General features: G+C 51.6%; 1 protein-coding gene across 1 annotated transcript in view; it reads right to left on the bottom strand.

Annotated features, from left to right (window-relative positions):
* Positions 1-9,960: 9,960 nt before the first annotated feature.
* Positions 9,961-23,711, bottom strand: part of Ass1 (argininosuccinate synthase 1) — a 48,813-nt gene continuing 35,062 nt past the window's right edge. The window contains exons 13-16 of the mRNA XM_075985771.1: positions 20,754-20,885; positions 16,035-16,191; positions 11,611-11,676; positions 9,961-10,247 (exon numbers count right to left, since the gene is read on the bottom strand). Of these exons, the coding sequence (XP_075841886.1) occupies positions 10,202-10,247; positions 11,611-11,676; positions 16,035-16,191; positions 20,754-20,885 (401 nt within the window). The 3' untranslated portion in view covers positions 9,961-10,201. The remainder of the gene's footprint in view (positions 10,248-11,610; positions 11,677-16,034; positions 16,192-20,753; positions 20,886-23,711) is intronic.

Raw genomic sequence — 23,711 nt, 5'->3', positions numbered from 1 at the left:
CAGGAATCCCGGCCATACCTGCTCGCTGCTCCCACGGGACAGAGGCTATACAAAGGGGCATGTCACTGACCACTGCGATCAAGTGACCAGATTGTGGGGGTGGGCTGCAGGGCACCTGTGTAGTTCTCTTGTCTTCCTCCGGAGGGGCCTTGGACTGCCCCCACCCCCGAGGGTACGGCTTTGTCCCAGCTCTTCTCTGTCTGCTGCCCCCGACGTCGGGGCCTTGCCTGCTGCCTGTCCTGTGGGCCAGTCCCAGCCATGGGCTTCCCAGCGGATCGGGCCTGAGACACACATAAAGCCTCTTTTCAGAGTCCTCTGCAGGCTGCCCCAGGGGAGGGGGGGCTGAGGAGGAGCACTGGGGTCCTCAGAACTACCAGACAAAGCTGCCTTGTTGGGAGGGCCTGGAGTAGCAGGGACCCCATTCCCTGGGTGACCTTTCCCTTAGGGGCTCACCAGGGTGCATGGGGCCAGCTGCTTCAGGAGCAAGGCCATTAGCCTCTCTGAGCCCCCCTGATCCCCGGGCACACGAGGGCAGAGGGGGCTGGGCTCAGGGCCTGGGATCCTGAGTGGCAGGACTCCTGGGCTCCCGAGAGTGTCTTTAGGGGATGACTTTCCTCAGACACCAAAGATTTCCTCAGCTTCTTTCACTGTGGAGTAGACCTAGAGTCTTGCCTTCCGGGCTGTGGTCTCTCTCCTATGCCATTGTTCAGGTTAGTTCCTGGAGTTCCCAGCCTCTGTACATGCTGATCACCACCGCCCCCCGCCCTTTTTAGACAGGGCCTCACTCTGTAGCCCTGGCTGGCCTGGAACTTGATATGTAGACAACACAGCCAGTGGAAGGAACAGCCGGCCCTGGGGCCCCTCAGGAGCTATATTCCAGAACTTCCCAGGCCTCAGACTCTCTTGTCCGCAGCTATAGCATGCCACCCTCGGTAAAGGGGACCCCACGCCCCAACTCTGATCCTTTCCCACTGTCTCAGCTCATGCAGAGCGGCATCTCAGAATGTCTGTGAGTAGGGTCTGGCAGGATGGCAGAGCGCGGCCAGACAGAGTGAAAAATAAACAAAATGTGTTTGAGACCCTCAGTGGTGACAGGGACATAAACAAACAGCTCACCAGGGAAGGGCTGCTGGCCGGACCCCAGGAATTTCTCCAGCTCAGGCAGGGGTGGAGCCGGAGGCCTCACAGTCACGGTTTTCTTACTTCTTACCTAAGTGGCCTGTGCGTCCCTGGGAGCCCCTGCGTGGGCGCAGAGGGGCACTGATGTCCCAATTACTCACAGTTCATGCTCGATCTCTTTCCAGGATCTGGGTGCAAGGGAGAAGACACGTGTATGGAGCGCTGACCAAGAGAAGATTCCAGCATCGCGTGTCAGTAGTTCTCGTACGTCAGGTTCACGTGTTCACCCCATTGAAAGCTTTGGGGTACACTTTCCTACTCGGCAAGCCTGTAGAGTCAGCACTGTATTGGGTCCGTTTTACAGATGGGAAGAGTGAGTTTGGGCCAGCAAGAACTCAATTGCTCCAGTCCTGTCTGGAATCTAACCAGGAATTCCTCACTAGCTGTTCCACGGCTTGTCTGTGGCTCCTCAGAGAACCCTCAGAGGCTTTGATCCCAGAAGACTGGTGAACAGGCTCACTGGCTGGGGTGGGGGTGTAGGCAGGGGTACAGGTATAGGCAGGGGTGAGGGTGTAGGCAGGGCAGGGGTGTAGGCAGGGGCGGGGGTGTAGGCAGGGGCAGGGGTGTAGGCAGGGACAGGGGTGTAGGCAGAGGTGAGGGGTGTAGGCAGGGATGAGGGGTGTAGGCAGGGGTGTGGGTGTGGGCTGGGGTGTAGGCAGGGCAGGGGGTGTAGGCAGGGGCAGGGGTGTAGGCAGGGGCGGGGTGTAGGCAGGGGTGTGGGTGTGGGCTGGGGTGTAGGCAGGGCAGGGGGTGTAGGCAGAGATGAGGGGTGTAGGCAGAGATGAGGGGTATAGGCAGGGGTGGAAGAAGCTACCTCTATGGAGCCTGCTGCCCTCTAGATTCTAGTTCCACCTGCAGGTTGTGAGCCTGCCTCTGTCCTTGGAACCACTGTGGATCACCGGCTTCTGGCTCGCCAGTCCTGTGGCCCTGGAGTTACTCATAATTGATGGCATGACCTCACTGATCTCTATAGGTCTCCTTCTGCGATGACTTGGGAACCCCAGGATCTGCAAAAAGTCTGTTCTACCTGTTTCAGGGCAAACTGAGTCCTAGTCCTTTGTTTCATATTTGGATAAACAGAGGCCCAGAACGGTTAAGGGTCCTGCCTGGGGTCATATAGTGTCTTTGGGTTTCTATTGCTGGGATGAAACACCAGGACCAAAAAGCAATCTGGGGAGGAAAGGGTTTATTATTTCAGCATCGCTGTCTGTCACTGAAGGGAGTCAGGACAGGAGCTCAAACAGGGCAGGATCGCAGAGGCAGGAGCTGATGCAGAGGCCATGGAGGGGTGCTGCTTACTGGCTTGCTTCCCGTGGCTTGCTCAGCCTGCTTTCTTATAGAAGCCAAGACCTGCAGCCCAGGGATGGCCCCATGCACCATGGGATGGGCCCTCCCCCATTGATCACTAAATGAGGAAATGCCCTACAGCTGGAGCTCAAGGAGGCCTTTCCTCAGCTGAGGCTCCTTCCTCTGATGACTCTAGCTTGTGTCAGGTTGACACACAAAAGTACATACAGAAAAAAAAAAGTACATGCAGTAAGCCTGTGGCAGCTTGCTTCAACAGCTTCTGTCTGACATCACACTGCAGCAGCAGGTGTCTGAGCTTCACAGCCAAAGGCTGAGGTCCTCCAGGCTCCGAGGAGAAGTCATAAAGCCAATGGAATAAGGTGCTATGTGCTGGCGGGGCTGCGGTGTTGCAGACCCAGGGCCAGCTGCTCAGTTTGCACCTGTGCCGTGGATCCATTACAGCAAGTGACTACATGGCTGTTGTCGCTGGGCACGAGGAGGATGGGCCAGCCTTCCCCAACTTCCCCCAGTCCCCACATGCAGAAGGGTCAGGCAGGTGACCAGAGTGGTGATACCGGCTGAGCGAGACATTAGCAAGCGATTAGGGACTGTGGCCAATGTTGACGAGGATGTTTGAACCCTGTTCACTTTTTGTTCAAGAAATACCAAGTCACTACAAGTTCCTGGGTCATACTTAAGAGTCAGGTTTGACCTAGGGTGGAGATGTCTTTAGAGCCCTGTTCTAGATGGGAATCTGGAGAGTGGAGCGCTCTCTCTCTCTCTCTCTCTCTCTCTCTCTCTCTCTCTCTCTTGTCTGTCTCTCTCTCTCTCTCTCTCCCCTTTTTTGAGACAGGGTCTCTTTATGTAGTCCTGGCTGTTCTGGATCTCGTTCTGTAGACCAGGCTGGATTGAAACTCACAAAGATCTGCCTGCCTCTGCCTCCTGAATGTTGGGACTAAAAGTGTGAGCCTTTTGATCCTGCTGAGTGCCGGGCTCTAGGAAGAAGCCAGCCTCAGTTTCCCTGACCGTGCTTGGAAGGGTGAGTCAGAATCATCTCTGAGACTTTGTATCTGGAGGCCTGGGTGGATGCCAGCAGGCACTGTGGCTTTAAAAGTGCTGGGACCACCCCAGTAACAGCAGCGAGGCACTGAGCCGAGCCTGCTGGTGCGTAGGCCACCTGCAGAGCCCTCCACAGCTGGGAAGATTAGTCTCTTCCACTAGACAACACCCATTACCCTGTTCCAATAGCCATCACTTCCGCTAGGAGAGCTGCAGATGAGATATCGATTGCACTGACCCCAGGCGAGCCCTTTCCCCAGCCTGAGAGGCCTGCAGATCAGCTCTGGGCCTGGCCACTCCAGCATCAAGGCCCTGGGGCCTGCTGCCCTTGGCTGTGCGGAGCTTTAGGACCTGGGTGGAGCTTTCCGGCCATGCAGGTGGGCTGGCCTGGGCTGGCCAGGGCTGGCCAGGCTCTGTGATGTTTTCTACTGGCTGTCCTTTCTTCTCCCTCCCTCTCCCTGTTTTTCTCTTTCCGCCCTTCTTCTAACTCTCTCTCCTTTCTTCCTCCTTTTTTCCTTCCTTCCTTCCTTCCTTCCTTTCTTTCTTTCTTTCTTTCTTTCTTTCTTTCTTTCTTTCTTTCCTTCTTCTTTTCAACCGCTCCCTCCCTGTCTCTTACCCTTCCTCCTTTCTCTTTTTCACTCCCTACCAACCTCTGTCCCTTCCTCCCTCTTTCTCTCTGTTCTACCCCCCTTTTTTCTTTTCCACTTCCTCATTTCTCTCTCTGTCTCTCTCCCCTTCCTTCCCTCCCTCCCTCCCTCCCTCCCTCCCTCCCTCCCTCCCTCCCTCCCTCCCTCTTTCCCTCTCCTCTCTTCCTCTGCCTTCCTTTTCTGACTGGCTTCAAACCCTGCATCCGCCTTTGCAGCGCTGAGCCACAGATGTGCACAGATGTGCACCAGCACTCCTGATTGTGCAGCGCCCAGATGGACCCCAGGACTCTGCACCTGCTAGGCAAATGCTGTACCAAAGAGCCACAGCTCAGCACTCTCATTTCAGGAGGGGGTGAGGGTGGGCTCTTGGTGAGGTAGGACAGGACAGGGAGGCCATGGTCTGTGGGGAGGCAGAACAGCCTGGTGCCACTACTTGGGGGGGGGGCTTGTCCTTTAGGGTGTCCCCCCTCCGAGGCCTGTCTAGCCTGTTGGTGGCTCCTGATTTTATGGCTTCCATTCAGCATCCAGGCACTGACCCTCACAGCCCCCCCCCAGGACAGGATGCTCTGGGAGCCTGTCTTTGGCACTAGCAGGCTCATGAGGACAAGACTTTCTGTCTCTCCTTGCTTGCCTGCCCCACCACAGCACAAGGCTGGACACTTGGTCCACATGTGAGTCACACATAAGTTCCCTCTCTAGTACAATCGAGGCGAACCGAGGTGGGCAGTCTGCTTCCTTCTTTTCTTTGTTTGCCGAGCCTGTGCATTCATTGGCTGAGCCATGTAGCCTCTGTCTGGTGAGCAAGAGGCCCCACTGTGGGGATGCTGGGCTCTGTCCACTGTGGGGATGCTGGGCTCTGTCCACTGTGGGGATGCTGGGCTCTGTCCACTGTCCCACCTGCCTGGTGTGCCCTCTGCATTTCTGAAAGGAGGGAAGTTTTCCTTTCCTTCTCTTTCTTTAATCAGTTGGTTTCAAAAATAGTCCATGACACCCAGGAGCCCATGGAGACACTGGAGAGGTCCTGGGTGTGGATTCCACCAGCCATCCCACGTCCTATGTATGCTGCTGTACATGTGCACGTGTGTATATTATACATGTGTATGTATGTCTATGCTTGTGTGCACATACATTTACATGTGTGTTATGTATATGGAAGTGTGTGCTTGTGTACATGTTTGCACATACGTATTAGGTACATACAAGTGAGTACATGCTGGACCTGAACAAAAACTAAGCCTGTTTTCTGGCTGACAGGGATATTTGGTGATTCCCAGAAGTAGTAGGGGCTGGAGGAGGAGTCTGACTGTTGGCTTGGACACAGGTGCCCAGACTCCTCTTCTCTCTGTGTGACTCCTCCTTTCCCCGTGTGACTCCTCCTCTCCCTTTGTGACTCCTCCTCTCCCTGTGTGACTCTTCTCCTTACTGTGTGACTCCTCTTCTCCCTGTGTGACTCCTCCCCTTCCTGTGTGACTCCTTTTCTCCCTGTGTGACTCCTCCCCTTCCTGTGTGACTCCTTCTCTCCCTGTGTGACTCCTCCCCTTCCTGTGTGACTCCTCCTCTCCCCGTGTGACTCCTCCTCTCCCTGTGTGACTCCTTCCCTTCCTGTGTGACTCTTCCTCTCCCTGTGTGACCCCTCTTCTTCCTGTGTGACTCCTACTCTCCCTGTGTGACTGGTCTTCTTATTCCCTTGTGACCTTCAGCCAATGCTTTATCCTTCAGAATTTTAATTCTTTTAATTCTTTTGGGGGAAAAATTAAGTTGGAATAGTTGGCGCACACCTTTAATCCCAGCACTCAGGAAGCAGAGGCAGGCAGATCTCAGTGAGTTTGAGGTCAACCTGGTCTATAAAATACATTTCAGGACAGCTAGGACTATTACACAGAGAAACCCTGTCTCGCAAAACCAAAACCAAACCAAACCAAAAAACAAAAACAGAAAAATCCCTCAATCGAGACCAGCCTGGTCTACAGAGCTAGTTCCAGGACAGGCTCCAAAGCCACAGAGAAACCCTGTCTCGAAAAACCAAAAAATAAAAAAAAAAAATAAAAGAAAAATCCCTCAAACCAACCAACCAACCAAACAGAAACCCACAATTAAAACAAGCAAAGCCAGGGTTGGTAGTGCTTGGTTTAAATTCCAGCAATCATGAAGCAGAGGCAGAGGAATCCCTGAGAGTCTAAGGCCAGTCAGGCAGCTACAGTGAGACCCTGTCTCAGAAACAAATTAATTAAATTATGTACAGGAGGGATGGCTCAGTGGTTAAAAGCAAGCATTGCTCTTAAAGAGGACCCAAGTTTAGTTCCTAGCATTCTTGTCTAGTGGGTCACAACTGCCTGTAGCTCCAGGTGACCTGGCACTTCTGAATTCAAGCCCCTGCAGTCTTGTGCACACACACACGCACGTGTGCACCCACCCACATACACACATACAATTTAAAATAAGAAGGTAAATCTTTAAAAGTAAAATGTAATTAGAAGCACCAAAGGTAACAGAATATATGTGAGAAAATTATATGGTATTGCTGGGCATTGGTGGCATATGCCTTTAATCCAAACTCTCAGGTAGAAGGGGCAGGTAAATCTCTGAGTTTGAGGCTGAGTTCCAGGAGAGCCAGAACTGTTATACAGAGAAACCCTATCTTGGAAAAAAAAAGAGAAAGGAAGGAAGGAAGGAAGGAAGGAAGGAAGGAAGGAAGGAAGGAAAGAAGAAAAGAAAAAAGACACATTTGTGTAGCATTAAAGGGAGTTTAGATGAAGTATACCATGCTCATGGATTGGGAACTCACAAACATGGAACTACTCTCAAATTGACCATATTTTTTAATGCAATGTCAAACAAAATACTAGTAGAGTTTTTGAAGAAATTGGCATAACATTTTTAATGTTTATATGGAAAAGCTAAGGCTTTGGAATAATAAAAAAAATCTTGATAAATAATGTTGGAGGTGTATGCTACTTAACTTCATTATTAACATAAAACTACAATAACCTAGTCAGAGTGTTTTTGTCAAAGGCTGCAGTATAAATCAGTGAAGAGGGGCTGGAGAGATGGCTCAGAGGTTAAGAGCATTGCCTACTCTTCCAAAAGTCCTGAGTTCAATTCCCAGAAACCACATAGTGGCTCACAACCATCTAAATCAGTGAAGAAAAATAGAGATTGTAAAAATGGACCTGTGGCCAGAGTATTGATTAATGTGTTTTGTTTGTTTGTTTGTAGCCTGACTGTCCTGGAGCTCTGTAGACCAGGCTGACCTCAAACTCAGTTATCCACCTGCCTCTGCCTCCCAAGTGCTGGGATTAAAGGTGCCGGTGCCGCCAGTTTTTTGACAAGGAAACAGAGGTGATATTTAGTAGCTTTAGTTTCTTTGTTTCGGGTAAGGTTTCATATGTGATGCAGGCTGGCCTTGTACTGTAAAGTCTAGGCTTGGTCTTGAATTTGAGAGTGTACTACATCTGCCTCCTCAGTGCTAGGATTACGGATTCTTACAACCATGTCTAGTTTGAAAGGACAGATTTTATTTTCTTTTTTAAAAAAATAATTTATTTAATTTTACTTCATGTGAGTTGGTGTGAAGGTGTCAGATTCCCAGGGACTGGAGTTACAGACAGTTGTGAGCTGCCATGTGGGTGCTGGGAATTGAACCTGGATCCTCTGAAAGAGGAGCTAGTGCTCTTAACCTCTGAGCCATCTCTCCAGCCCCAGATTTTATTTCCAATTGATTAATTAGCTTGTTTTTTATATGTGTGTGCCTACTTGTCTGTATATGCACTGTGTGTGTGTGTGTGTGTGTGTGTGTGTGTGTGTGTGCATTTTCTCGTGGGTGGGGCTGTGTATGTGGCTTAGCAGTAGAGTTTAGATGTAAGAGATCCTGAGTTCAATGCCCAGAAACCCTAGACATGTGGGTTTTTTCCTTTGTTTTGTTTTTGTTTGTTTTTCAAGACAGGATTTCTCTGTAGCTTTGAAGCCTGTCTTGGAACTCACTCTGTAGATCAGGCTGGCCTTGAACTCACAGAGATCCGCCTGCCTCTGCCTCCTGAGTTCTGGGATTAAAGGCATGTGCCACCACCACAACCCAATTTATCTTTTAACTAAATAACTACAGAAAACATTATAAAAACAGAACAAAAGTGAATGAAAAAGGAATGGGAAATATAGGCAGCGTTGGAACTGGGTGATGGTAAGCTAGTGTCTAAATATACAAAATGCAGGGGTGAGCCAGGCTCTGGTCTACGACTGAGTTTTCTGTTGCCTCCCCTAGCTCGCGATTTTACGTGACAATGCAGTGAGATCACGTTGAGTGGCTTGCCTGTCTCCTGCAATCGAACATCTGGATTGCAGGCATGCACCGCCACACCTACCTGGTAGCCATGTGCGCACGCGCGCGTGCGTGTGTGCGTGTGCGTGTGTGTGTAGTGATGTGTCATGGGGCTGGGATCATTCATTATTAACATGGGCATTTACAGTCAAGGAAGTTTGAAAGGAACCCCAGTGGACAAAGGCAGCAGTGTGGAGATTCCCAGGGTCCAGAACCAGGCTGGGCTCAGAGCAGCTGATGTTGGGTCTTTCCAGTGAAGATGCTTTGGGGGCTGATGACATGGCTCAGGGCCTGCTGCCACGCCTGGCAGGTTGAGTTGGATTGACTCCTGCAAGCTGCCTTCTGGCTTCCACACGCACACTGCAACATGAGTGCATTCCTCATAATAAATAAAGGTAAACCTTTAAACCCCCTCACCCAAGATGAGGGGACACCGGGTGACTAACAGCCTGGAGCCGGAGGTTTCAGTTTACTTAGGTGGACCAGCAAGCCAGTGGCTCCTCTCGGATACTGGGATGGCAGGCAGCTTCCAGGCTTTTTATATAGGCTCTGGGGATTTGAACTCAGAACCTCGCTTCCATGCATGCCAAACCATAACCCCAGGTCCCCTCTCCCTGCTTTGTCTGGCACCCAGGATACCTAGGGTCTTGTCTTCACTTCTGACCAGGTGCACAGGCTAACTAACTCCTGGGGCTAAGATTCAGTTCAGGTGTCTGGCCATGCAGCCTGGGCACCTCAAAGAGCATTTAAATTCTGCATCTTCGGGCTGGAGAGATGGCTCAGAGGTTAAGAGCACTGACTGCTCTTTCAGAGGTCCTGAGTTCAATTCCCAGCAACCACATGGTGGCTCACAGCCATCTGTAATGAGATCTAGTGCCCTCTTCTGGCATGCAAACATACATGGAAGGAATGTTGTATACATAATAAATAAATAAATCTTTAAAAAAATTCTGCATCTTCCTCTCTTTCTAGGCTTCTCTAAAGCCACTCAGCTGTGCTGGGGACATTTGATATGGCGTCGTCATCACTATATACAAGACTTTCAAGTGCAAGGGCTGGCAACATGCTCTCAAATATAGCTAAAGAGTGGTTGAACCTGCAGCGGCCTGGAGACTGTCCACCCCAGGAGTGTGGAGAGATGCCCCAGTGGTTAAGTGCTTAAAAGTGCTTGCTGCTCTCTCAAAGAACCAAGCTTGGTTCTTAGCACCCATGTCTGATGGCTCACAATGTCCTGTAACTCCAGCACAAGGAGATTCAATGCTTCAGAGATCTGCGGGCACTTACCTGCACTCATGTGCACCCCCACCCTCAGTGTGTGCATGTGTGTGCATGCATATGTGTATGTACATACACACAAACATATAGGTATATACGTATGTATGCATATGTGTGTATGTGTAACATAAAACATTGTTTAAAGGAAGACACAGAGGTCGGGATAGGCGTGAGCACACATGCACACGAGACAAAGACTAATGTGGCTTCTTTTAATTGCCATTTTACGCTCTCTGCAGCTGCCCCCACCCTCCCCTTCCCTGGGATGACCATTTTGTAGGCTATGGGGTACTAGGGAACAAAGCCTGGGGTGGGGGGGCACACAGCAGCCCCAGTCAGGTGGTGGGAGAACAAGCCACAGTTACGAATTTATCACAACAATTAGCACTGAAGCCCGGGAGAGCTGCAGAGTGGGAGGCCAGCTCCTCTTTGTCAGGGTCTATTTGCCGGTGACCTTGCTCTGAAGGCGATGGTATTCCTTCAGCCTGTAAACCAGATGGAAAACAAAGAAAAATGTAATTTCACAATAACAACATGTGCTCCCTTCAATTAATTCAGGCGGGATGGGGGCGGTGGGGGCAGCTGTTTGTTAAGATGTGTGTGAAGTTGTCTTTTTCTTCGGTCCCCTCTCCTGCCCTAGCCTCCCCTGGCTCCTCCAATCAGGATAATGTAATTAATTTATCAGAGGGGGGAAACATTGTTTGTCATTGTTGAAGATAAAGCATTTAACAGGCAATAGGAGAAATGAAGAGGCCATTATGTTCTGGCCTTTTCAAAAGGTTTATGGGGTTATAAACTATAGGCAGCAGGAGGCAGAAGGTGGAGGGGCCTGGGAAGTCTGCTGCAGAGGTCTCTGCAGACCTGGGGTGGCTTCCGGGAACCAAGGCATGCTGCTAGTCAGGAGAGGCCATCTCTGTCTTCCCGACACAACCCCATGCGTCAGGAGCTGGCAATGGAAAACCCAGAGTTGGTCTTCCTCACTCAGCACCACTGACTCTGTGTGACTCTCGTCGAGTTACTTAACTATTCTGGGCCCGGGTCTGAGGAACTTTCAAAATCTCTGCACAAATTAAAATAAACTAGGAGCTGGCAAGATGGCTCAGTGAGTAAAGGTGCTTGCTGCCAAGTTTCAAGTTCTGAGTTTGAAACCTCGGGCCTGCACAGTGGAAGGCGAGAACTGGCCTTCCAAAGTGGTCTCTGACTTCCATATACAAAAAGCATACACATAAATAAAATAAAAAATTTAAAAAGAACTAAAATAAACTATGAAAGAGCCCAGGAACAGCTGTCACGATGACCTCGCTTTGAGCACAGCAGCCCTGGGGGGGGGGCAAGCTGCTGAGCCCTGCTGTGTACCAGCATCTGTAGCTGTGAGCTCGATTCCCATAGGCTCCTGTGAGAACGTCATCACACCCGTGGGGCAGGGGTACCCTCCCGGAGCTTGGGGTAGGATCTGAGACCCGGGTCCAAGTAACTTCAGGTTTTGCATATGACCTCCAGGCCTCAGTGACTTGTTGCCTTGACCTCCAGCTGGGGACAGTGATGTAAAGATTCTTTTGCCTTTCCGGCCATTACCCTATACGGTCTGTCCAGTCTAGGAGCTCACAGTGTCCTTGTGACTGGAGGCATTAGGGCAATTGTTAGAGGCCAGGATAGAATCCAGGGAGTCAAATGTCCACTCCCTCAGATTCTGTTGCCTATCAGGCCTGCTGAGAATGGGAACTTTTTGGGTGGAGGAGCTACAGGTGGATGGACAGGGACATGGTGCGTGAGGGGTCAGCAAAACATCAGACCCCGCTGCCCATAGCCGGAGACTTCTGATGATCGGCATGGCCCAGAGTCTCTCACCTGAGCGAGTTGATGTTGATGAAGCCAGTAGCATCAATGGGCTCATAATCGCCCTGCACATTCATGCTGTGAAGAAAGAGCAGAGCTTAGTGATGCCCGGCCACTCCCCGCTGCCCAGCCCCTCTCTGTTCAGCATATTCTGGGAGCTCTGCACTGGGTCAGGTGCCATGCCAGCAGCTGATGGCCAAGTAGCGCCCAGAAGCCTCTACCCTGAGTGCAAAGAGGCACCAGGTTGAGTCCCAGCTCGGCTAACTCTGGGTCTGTGAATTCCTCCTGCCATTTGTAAACTGAGGTCCTCCACAGAGCCTGAAATGGCCTACAGCATCCAATGTTTACAGACTGGAGCAGATGATGGGCTTCCTGGGAGGCATTTACAGCACGGAGTCCCATAGAGTTACCTTCACCCTGGTTTGTCAAACCATGCAGACCTTACAGAACCATCCTGACCCAGATACCCATGGTCTGACAGTATCTGTCATCTGCTGTTGAGCTCAGTAAAGCTGTCCTCCCCTCTGCAGCTCCACCCCTAGCAGCATCCTCCCTGGCAGCCATCCAGGACTGGCAACTATGCCTGCCAGCCAACTCAGAGAGCCCAGGGAAGCATGCCGGTTCCCGGCGATGAATGTGCACCTTGGGAATGTGAATACCAGTGACTCTCATCATTGTCAAGGGCTCACATGAAGTCATGGAGCTAGAACATGGCAAGCACTTGCTATGACTGACATCCCATCCATCCATCCATCCATCCATCCATCCATCCATCCATCCATCACTCATTCAGACATTTTTTAAGTACTCTTGGGCCAGCTGGGCCAGGGCAAGTGGTGGTGGTGCATGTCTTTAAATCCCAGCACTCAAGAGACAGAGACAGGCATATTTCTGTGAGTTTAAGGCTGACCTGGTCTACAGAGCAAGTACCAGGACAGCCAGGGCTACATAGGAAATCCCTGTCTCGAAAAACAAACAACCAAAACAAAACAACAACAAAAGAGCATCACAGGCTACAGGCACAAATACCACTGTCACCCAGCACCTGGATAAGTTCGGCTTTCGGGGCCCCGCAGTCTCAGTTACCCCTGACTTCCATGTTTTTCTTAATCTCGCCCTTGTCTTTAGTCTGGCACAGCACTGGCCTCACAGCAAAGCAATCTCAAGGTTCTTGAGGACAAGGAGATGGCCTATCCCCTCAGGAGTCCTTTTCAAAGAGGTAAGACTGGGAAGCAGGTGAGAAGTACCTGCCACCACGGGACCAAAGTCACGCCTCTCGTGAGAAGTACCTGCCACCACGTGACTGAGGTCATGCCTCTGGTTCTCTGGAACACCCCCACTCCTGTTTCTGGTGGCCCTGGTTTTGCACATTCAATGGAAGTGTTATACCGCTGAGCTACACCTCCAACTCAACTCTGGATCTCTTCTAAGGACAAATGAAGAAAGGTGGCCTCACCTATAACCCCAGCACCAGGGATGAGAGGTGAAAGCTAGCCTAGGCTACATAGCAAAACCCTGTCTCTTCACCTTCGTCTCCCCCTAAAAACCAAAAGGAGTCTCTGTCCATGTCCCATGGGAGCCTTGAGTTTTAACCTTGATGTTTTTCAGGTCCTGAAGTCACTCCATGCTCTGCCCTCCATGACCTTTCTCCTGTTTTTCCCTTTCTTCTCCAGAGTTCCCTTTGAGGTTTGGGTCCTGATGACATCAGGAGCTACCCAGTGACCAGTGTGCTCCCTCAGGAGGAGAGGATGTCAGGCGAGCACAGGAACGGCTGGTCTAGACTAGGGTACCAATTTGTGCAATTATAGTCAACAAGCCTTGCTTGCCTGGGTGTATTTGCAGCGCTGGGAACACACAAGCTAGCATCACTTGCTCTCCACCTCCTGTCAAGCGGGCTCTGGAAACCCAGCCTCACCTCTGTCCAAAGTCCTTGCCTTTAGTTACTGTCCTGGGAGCAGGCTGGCCACGAAGCCCTTCCCTCATCCGGGCCATAGGGCCTTTTCCCCTTCACCTCCACATCTCCCAAGTCACAACAAACTCTCTATATCATAGACCATAGGAGGTAGAGGCTGAAGGACAGGAGTTCAAGGTCATCCTCTTATACTGAATCTGCAGAAAGCCTGGGCTACGTGAGACCTCCTCACAAAAACAAACAAACAGAAACAACAAAACCCTCCCCGCGTCCAAGACAAGCTGGACAAACAGCTTGAGGAGCCCCGCAGAGAGGGCCCCATCAAGGACAGACCTGCCCCGTGAGGCTGCCCAGAGTCCCAAGCCGTGCTTGTTTGGGAACGGAAAGCCTCTTTTTTGAATAGTGCTTTGGTGTGTATGAGGGGGGGTGGGGGGGGTGGAAACAGAGTTTACAATGATTTTTTTTACCGCCTCTGACGGTCTACAGAAAAACCTCTGTGCTTTTATTTTTGCTCATTCGAGTGGCTCTGACCTGCTCTGTAATTACATTACTTTCTACCTACTGCGCCCGGCATTTCCAGCTCTGCTACCTCTCGCAGCTTCCTCGCTGGTCCCTGTGACGCTGTCACTCAAGGGCTTTCAAGTCAGCGATGTAGAAATCAAAAAGAAAAGGGAAATGGTCGGAGACGCAGTGAGAATAACTGCTTCTGCTTTTCTCTTTTTTCCCCCCTTTCCCTTTTTACTTTATTCATTTAATCTCCCTGAGTGAGACTGTAAGGTTTAATGAAGGGTTGGGCAGGTTATTAGAGGCTGTTCATTTGGAGGGGGAGGGGAGAAAGAGCCAGAGAGAGAAAGAGAGAAGATAATTTGACATTTACCCCGACTGATCTAAACTGATTCGGTTATATTTATGGCTTATAAAGTGTTTAGAGAGATTGAAGTGGGGGGGAAGAAACTCAATATGGCAGAGAGAGGGGAAGGAGAAAAATAATATTGACTGCCAAACAAAACTCGTACTTAATTCCAAGTGGTCCCCGGGAGGGCAGGGCAGGCCTTGCCTGAGCCAGCTGGGGCTGGGGTCCTCCTCAGGTCGTTCTGCCTGGCTCTGTGGGCTTGTCCCCATCCACAGCCTGGCCAAGTGATGCCCAGGGGACATGGCTGGGCTTCCCAGGGCAGGCTACCCTCAGTCACAAGAAAACCTTGTGTCTCCCTTGTCTCCCAAGTCAAAACAAACTCTAGGCATTGATGTGGAGAAGTTTAGATTGAATCAGCTTAGCTAGCTCACTATCTGCCATAGGTTTCCCTAATGTCCATCACCCTCGACTTGGTCCTCCCAGAAGGAAGCTCCTTGAGGCTCCCTCTGAGTTCCCTATTTACCTTCCTCGGCTTTATGTGGCCCCTTCTGTCCATAGAGAACAACAGGCTTGAGGCCCTCCAGTGTCACTCTATTCTGTACTCATTGCCCCAAAGCAGACAAGATGGGTTCTCCTGGGCTATCTCAGATAAGATGCACACTTAAGGTACTTGTCACTTACCTCTTACCTCCCGCAGTACTTACTCCCCTGTACAGCTGGGGTGTGGGTCAGTGGCTGAGCACTGCCTGGTGAGTGCCTTGGGTTCTATTGGCACCATTGAGGGAAAATGTGCGCCCCCCCCCATGCCTTGTCATCTCTAGGGTGTTCCTGCACGTCCCCCTCCACTTCCAGTACAACTCTTAAAGGTGGGTTGACTTAGTCTGCTTTTCTGAGATCACCAACCCAGTCGAGCCTGCCAGCATTTCTCACTGGCACCCTTGTGACCACCCCTTGCCAGTGTCCGCCCTCGCCAGTGAGAACCCACTCCTCAGAGCAGACACAAGGACCAGAAGATCTGATCCTGTCCTCCTTATCTAGCTCAATCTCTTAACCTGGCTTCTTAGTTTCCTCTCTCCCAGGTGTCCTTGCATGTCTGGATTTTCCCAAGCTCTTCCCAGGCTCAGAATCAGAGGTGCTGCCCCCTGGAGTCTACCAAACTCTTGTATCCTATCAAGGAAGTTACTCCACAGCCTAACTTTTATACCCAGTGAGACTATCTTGCTTCTTTTCCAACTCTGCAATTTTTCCTAATTCCATATTTCAGCCTGCCTGGCTTCCTTTCCTTTGTTGTCTCATTTTTTGAGACAGTCTCCTGTGGCTCAGGATGAATTTCATACGCATCAGAAATCACTGAACTGCTGATCCTCCTGCTTCTACCTCCTGAGTGCTAGGATGATGTCACCACCACACCCAGCTTGTGCGGTGCTGGGGCTGGAACCCTGGGCTTCATGTAAGCAGGCACTCTACCAACCGAGCCACATCCCTAGCCCATGGCTGTCATTTGAATGACACTTTCCTCCCCAAATGGCCTATTGTGGGGTCCATGATGTTACAGATATCTGTCCATCATAACCATTCCCCTGGTCCCCCACAGAGAGCTTGACATGAAATCAACAAGAATGTGCTGGGAAAGCTGCCCACAGATGACAGGCTGCGGCACCGAGAACCTACCTCACCAGCTCTTCATTGTACAGTGAGAGTGGAGACTCCCGGCCAAGGATGTACACCTGGCCCTTGAAGACGGACACCTGCACCTTCCCTTCCACCCGCTCCTGGGACTTGGCGATGCAGTGGCGGACAAATTCACACTCAGGGCTGTGCCAGAAACCTGTGGGGAGGAAACCACGAAGGTGTTGGGGAGGGTCCCACTGGGCCTCAGGCTGGGGCACAGGAAGGAAGGGGGTAGAGGAGGAGAAGGCCCGGCTTTACCCTGTATGGTCTGGGGCTCAGGTCCGCCTTACTCACTTGTGAGCGCTGGCATGTATCACTGTTAATGCATTGAGGAACCCACAGTTGTGCCCCATCCCATAATCATGCAAGGAATACATGGGTCAAGAAGTGACCTCCTTGTCCCCCAAAGGCAATCACTGCATAAGGGTCAGGAGGAAGAATACCCCTGCCTCATGCAGGCGTGCACAGGAGTCACAGAAAGACCTGGCCCTGACCCATGGGCGCTCCATTTCAGTGATGACGATAGGAATCCTCCGATAGGGCTCAGAGGCACATGCCATGGTGCTAACAAGTGAGGGTATCTAGGACTGTCACCCTGGTTTTTGGTCAGACAGGCCATGGGCTCCATGGTCTTCAGCTGTCTCCCTTCTTACAAAGTGGGAATACCACAGCCCGTGCACCCAACAAGCACGGGGTATGCGGTGCTCCTTTGAGTGGTGCCCTGGGCAGACCCTTGAACTGTTCTCTCTGCCCCGTGAATATTACCAGATGTATATCAAGTCAGCTCACAGACAACCTTACAGCCCGGGACAAGAACTCAGAGAGCCTGTATTTCCACAGAAGGAGAGGAAGAGTTTGTTCAAGCTGACAGAGGCTGTAAGTGGGGCCTGGATTGGGCTAGAGGGTACGGACTGTCTCCTGTGATGACAGGCGCTTTCCTCTCTATGACTAGAGCACTGGCCGTCCGCACACGGTGTTGAAGGCTATAGGGGACTAGGGAACAAAGAACACGTCCTCCCCCTAGAGCCCACTGTCCTTGGACAGCTGCTCCTTTGGGTGAGAGCAGGGAGCCTGGGACAGAGGGAAAGCAGGTGGCTGGAGTCAGGATTGGGGGAAGGGCAGGCTAGGCACAAGGTTTTTTTTGAAAGAACCAGGAAGGTGAGTCCACCTAGGCAGCTGTGGGGGCCAGATGGCCTGCGATCTCCTGCCCTGATAAGATGGTAGGTCAGCAGGGCCCAGCTACAGTTAGAGGCCTAGAGGGGACAGCACGGGGAAGAGGGAGGCTCAGTCTGGTGTGTGTGTGTATGAGAGACAGAGACAGAGAAAGAGAGAGAGACAGAGAGACAGAGAGAGAGAGAGACAGAGAGAGAGAAAGAAGGAGAGAGAGAAAGACAAGAGAGAAGGAGAGAGGGAGAGAGAAAGACCGAGAGGAGAGAGAGAGGGAGAGAGAGAGAGAGCGCACATGCCAGACAGGGAGATAGCCTCCACCATGTTAGTTCACAGGTCACTTCTACCCTAACACAGGATAGACCTCCTGAGGACTGTTTTCCCTAGTACATAGCAAGATATGATTACTTAACTGCTCTTCAGGAATGTGTGGATCCAATGAGAACTTAACTCTGCTGTTTAAACACTGTGTGACCTCTGGCAACCCCTCACTGTCACTGTCTTCTTTGGAAGACAGGCCCAGAGAAGGAAAGGACTTGTCCAAAGTCACACAGCAGGATCATGGCAGATTCCAGGTCTGATGGAATACTTCTAAACAAGGGACTTTAAAGACACGCCATTGGATTCTTTGGGCAGGGATATGCCCCCATCTCTGCATCCTGCCTAGAGTCTGCTTTTCTCAGTTGGGATAATTAGCCCATTATCCTCCCAGGCTGGGAGGCTGGGAGATGGAGCTGGAGATAGTGTAGGAGCCTCTGCTATGGCCCCTGCTGTTTCTTGGGATCTGTGTCTGTAGCCCATAGAGGTCTTTGACTCAAGCTTCTTTTCCCAGTGGACCCAGACTGAAATGGGCCAGTGAGTCTGGTCCCACAGTGCAAAGGAGATCCTGCATGTCCAGGCCTGTGAGGGTCTTGGGGCTGAGCTGCAGAGGGCGTCCCTCTCCTAGGCCCGGGATACAGGCCCCATTTCTGATGGGGACAAATGTCAGTTAAAGTTGTACATTATATCTTCATGTTGACGATAGGTGAGGTGGCCCCATGTCTACTGGGTGAGCTACAGCTGCCAAGTAAGTTCCACCAGGCCCCTTTGGGGTCCTGAAGGCTGACCTGGAAGAAGAGAGTATCCCAGAACCCCATGTAGTCAGTAGGGAACTCTGGAAATGGAGAAGGCAGAGGGAGATAGCTACGTGGACCGAGACTCACAAAGACAGGGGGACAGTGGTTCTGGAATCCTGTGAACCCAGGAGCAGGACTTCCTATGTCTGTCCAACTCCCCATTTGTGCCTTGAGGCCACATAAAACAAACTGCTACAGCAAAGAGGCGGGCTGTGAACCAGGGGTAATCAGTGGGCGGTGATTAGCACACCTTCGGTCTGGCACCTTTGAAATTTACAGGAGGGGAAACTGAGGTCCAGGGGCTAAGACCATTCAGCCAACTAAAGGCAAAGCCTCCCAGCTCCCACACTGGAAACCACACCAAGGCCTTAGTGATGTAGCACTTGCTGGCACTGTCCCTGATGCATGGTGCATCCACGCCCTTGGCCCATGGAGTCACCATTTCTACTCTTCAGATAGGGAAGCTGAGGAGCAGAGAGGGTGAGGGACAGCATCCAGCTAAGCTGGGTCTACAGCATGTCTCCTTCCAGCAAGGGACCAATCAAACAGCACTTTGGACCGCCAGAGGGCTGGCTTTGACCTCTGTGGACACCTGGACATTACAGGACTCAGGCAGAGTTAATATCAGCAGTAATGACCTGGTCTAAGCCTTGCTCCTCTCGCTACTCCAACGTTTTGTTTCCTTTGAAAGCTCCTAATCGCTCAGCCTCATTTTGGGATTTACAGGGCTCATTGCTGGCTGACAGAGCAGGGACTTAGCCCAGGCACAGAGCCTGCAGTCAGGACTTCCTGTGTCTCACAGCACCCCCGAACCATTCCTTGCAGCTAGCAGCTTCCCAGGTCCCGTGGGAGTGACCCTGGCTTTTGAAGCCAGCCAGTCTCAGGCTCGACCACTGTAAATTATCAGCCATTAAAACTTTGATTAAGTATCTTCATCTGCCTGGGCCTCAGTTCCCCACTTCTGTGCTGCCAAAGTCAGGTAAGACTCATCAGGTGCCCAGCGCCAGCAGGACAGTGACAGATGCTGACACCGTGGGGCCCGGAAGCCCTCTCTCTCTCTGTCCTCTGCCTGACTTGGCCCTCAGGGATGCCTCCTGGGCTCTCAGGCCAGGTGCTCTCTGCCCTCCCTCACACCCTGCCACGTCTTAATGTCAATCCCACTTTGTAACCAAAATCCACCTCTCAGCACTGAGATCCTGCGGAGCCCGTAGGAAACAATGATATTTAAACACCTGTCTGTACCTGGAGAGGGGGAGATTGGGCTTCAAAGCTGCGAGAACAATGGCAGCAAGAAGGAAAGCCAGCCAATCGAGCCAGCGTGCTCTCCTGAGACCCTGGGATGAATTCCAGCAGGTCCGGGAGGATGGGGACGGGGACAGGCGTGACCAGAGGGCTCGGCCAGGTGCCCGTGATCGACATACTCTATCCAGACACCCAGACTTCCGGTCCTCAGAGCTGCCAAGGTTGGCAGTCTGATGGGATCCCCCAAACTTACAGACAAGATCAGGAAATGTCTCCTAAAAATGAGTGTGGGTGTGCGTGCACGCGAGCCTGGATTGCAGGTGTGCAATAGCTCACTCAGCTCTGTTTTGTCCTTTGTAAAGACAGAGTCTCACTGTGTAGCCCAGGCTTGCCTCAAACTCACAGATTAGGAGTGCTGGGATGACAGGCTGTGTCATCACACCCAGGACCAGTGTCACCGTTACAGTTGTGTGCACCTCCAGGTCTCTGCCACTACAGCTCAAACAGCTGTCACAGACCACAGGGACATGAAGGCTGTGTCCCTTGGAACTATTTATGGATTTAAATTTCATAATTTCCATATGTCATGAAAGGTTTTTTCCCCTTTTCAACCTTTTAAAAGTTTAAAAGAAAAAGCTTAAAATGACTCTTAGCTCACAAGTTGCAGAAAACTGGGTGACAGCGGGGGCTGGCATGGACTCCGGCTTAAGACCCTTGGTTGTCACTATGAAGACTGTATGTGCCGTCTAGAGTCTGGGTCCTGGAGCGGGCACTGCTCGTCTGGAAGATGTGGCCACACATGCTGGGTACACATGTCCCCTCTGTTGTCCCCCACTGAAGGTCAGTAGGGAGCATCTCCTATGGACAGACTAGCAGGGTCCCCCTCCCCCTCCCCCCTCCTTGCTTGCCCCCTTATCTGTAAAATGAGCTGTGGACAACCTGGGAGACTTGTGGGAACAATGCAGGTTGTCCATACATCTTGCCAATACCCGGTACCTGTTGGATTCAGGCTGGCTACCACTGGTAATGACACAGAGTCCTCTGACACTGGGTACGGAAGAGCACTGAAAAGGCCAATCCCACTGGCCCTTCTGCTTCCTCACCCTGGACCTAACCCTTCCGCTTGTACTTCTGAGTTCTGAAGGAGATGGGGCCTGAGGGGGGGGGGCTTTGGGGACAGCTGAGTTGTACATACCCGTGTACACGAGCTCTGCGAATTTGAGGCCCAGGCCCTGCTTGATTTTGCGTACTTCCCGATCCATGGTGAAGGCCTCTATGTCTAAATGAGCGTGGTACAGGATGGTCCCTGCTGGGGTCTCGTAGATACCTAGCCATTTTTCCAGGCAGGGGGAAAAAGAGAAAAAAAGAAAGAAACACATGAAACCCAAACTGTCAGCAAATGACAAAAAAAAAAAAAAGAAAGAAAAAATAATGACTTGTCTGACAGGAGAGAAGCCGGTCGGACCCATTCACTCCCAGCTTGCTGCAAAATGCGTCTGTCATTATGTTCATGCTGGGGCCACGACAGTCCACTCTGCGGCTTGTGGAGAAAATGTCTAGATGCCCCCTTTGAAGAGGCCCTCAGACGCGGGAAAATGACAGGGTTTCTGAGCAGCGCACCCCCTCCCCAATGCATGCCCACCGGCCTGCAGTTGAAAACCTGTAATTAAACCAACTACGGTGGAGCCCAGGGCCCCAAATATCCCTTCCTTCCTTCCACCAGGGAGTCTGGGGAGGGGGAGACCGCTGCGTGCACACACACATGAACATGTAAGCACACACACATGTCTCTCCAGAGATCGCTGGGGTTGCTTAGGGCTTGAACAGCGGCTCCACTGTACAGATGGGGAAGCCGAGCCCCTGAAAATGGACTTGACAGAGAGGGAATGGAATCCAGGCCCCTGGATCCCTGATCTGTGCGACACAGAGGTGCCAAGAGGCAGGACTCTACCTGTTCTGGAGTCAGGCCCTGCTCTGGTATGGCCTTGGACAGAACCTGTGTCCACTGCCCTGATGGAGGAGAAACAGGAGCAGTACCATCCCCTTGAACCTTTTCCTCTCAACACATGATGCTGAAGAGAGCTTTTCAGCTGTCCTGGCAGCTTGCTACCATCTTTCCACACTGATATACACATGTACGCCAGCACCGTTCATTCACAAACCCAGCCACAGTGCCATGCTAGCCAATCCCCTTGCTCTACAAAGCACCGACAGAAGCTGAGGACGGAGGAGCACAAATTCAAGGCTAGCCTGGGCGCCATGATGAAACCCTATCTCAGAGACAACAAGCAGGCAGGTTCTGACTGGGGGTGGGGCTCCATAGGACAGGGTTTGCCTAAGAGGCCCTAGGCCCTTGTCTTGGGATCCACCCCAGCACCATACAAATTGGTGTAAAAGAACAACGCTGTAATCCAAGTACTTGGAAGGTGGAGACAAGCAGGGTCAGAAGTTCAAAGTCGCCCTCAGCTACAGAGCAAATTCAAGGCCAGCCTGGGCTACAGAAGATCCCATCTCAAGACTAATGAAGTCCACCAAATGAAATAAACCTGTTCTATAAAGCCAAATCCTACATTCCTCCATTTCCAGACGTGCAAATAGCAGGTGGCTGCTGGGTGCATAGGGAAATGAGGGGCAAGTATTTAAAGGGGATAGCATTCCAGTCCGAGCAAGGGAAAAAGCCCCCTGAGAGGAAGGTAGCGATGCATGCGATGTCACCAGGCTACGCACCTAAAGGATGTTTGAGCTGGGTGTGGTAGCACCTTTAATCCCAGCACCGAGGAGGCAGAGGCAGGTGGATCTCTGAGTTTCAAGTCAGCCAAGGCTATATAGAGAGACCTGTCTCTAAAAGAAGTTATGTTGTCTTTATTTTTATGATAGTTTAAAAATGCTTAACACACATAACACACACACCCATATCCCTCTTTCTTGTGAGGCTGCCATTCTAGACAATGTCCTCCACCTTCCTGAATCTCCCTGTGACCTTGCTCCCACCACACCCTGGACGTCCTCACTTTTGTGCAGGAGACCCCTGGGCCTCCTCATTCCCATAGCAATGTCCAGGGAGGCAGAAAGGCAGCTGGAGGCAGTGACAGGCAGGAGGACCAAAAAAAGCCACTGCTGACAGCCTGAGGGCAGGGAACCCAAGACCTCAGCCAGGAGGAGCAGGTCCTGGTGGGACATGCCTGTAATTCCAGCACCAGGGAGGTAGAGGCAGGTGGTGGAGGCTGTTAGTTCGAGACCTGCCTGGGCCTCAGAGCACAAGGGTGTCTAAAAACAGCGACTAGTGACCCATAACAGAGAAAACCAAAAACAAAGTGGTAGGACGCTTGCCCGGCACACACCCTGGGTTCAGTCCTCAGTACCACAACCCCCTCCCCAACAACTCCGGGAACTTTCTGAGCTGGATGTGTGGTTCCACATCTGTAATCCCAGCACTCGGGAGGCTCGGAGGTAGAGGCCAGAGGATCAGGAGTTCAAGGCCAGCTTGGTTACCTGAGATTCTGCCTCAAAAAATAAACCCAGACCAAATAAGACCCAACATCACAATTCTCAGCACAGAGGTTGAAGTCACTCCTTGGGGCAGGATGGCTCCACCTACCAGTGTCTTTGGATGGTCCCAAGTCACCAGGAAAGGCCCAGTGACCCAGCAGGCTGTTCAAAAAGGCAGATAGTTGCAGGAAGTACCTGCCTCCAAAATGGCAGCGATAAAATAAGGTTCAAGGCAGGTTCTGTCACCCTAGGAAGACCAACAATGTGACAAAGCGACTTTGCACTGCCTGTGGGTCACCTCTGGACACAGAGCAGGTGCTAACACTAAGGCAGCAGGGGCCTTGTCAGGATCCATTTTGTTATAGCTTGGAGACACCTGTCCTTACACTGGCTATAGGTAGTGGCGGTGGCAGCATCCCAGGTCTGAGGCCACCATGTTCTCAAGTTCTGGGGACCCAAATGCCTTCTTTGCAAGTCTCTCCTTTCCAAGCCACTGGAGACACACCCAAGCTGTCTGTCCAGAGCTGGAGTTGGAACCAGAAATCTCAGCCAATTGACATTGCATCTGGATGGACTGTGTGGCCTTGGTTCCACTCAACACCCCCTCTGAGCCCTGACAGGAAAACAGGAAGTTGCTAAGTAACTGCGTCTTACAGGCTAACCT

The sequence above is a fragment of the Microtus pennsylvanicus genome, chromosome 9 (assembly GCF_037038515.1).
Source record: "Microtus pennsylvanicus isolate mMicPen1 chromosome 9, mMicPen1.hap1, whole genome shotgun sequence".
NCBI classification, from domain to species: Eukaryota; Metazoa; Chordata; class Mammalia; order Rodentia; family Cricetidae; genus Microtus; species Microtus pennsylvanicus.
The sequence above is the reverse complement of the archived record's forward strand: the minus strand, read 5'-3'. Positions and strand labels throughout refer to the sequence as shown.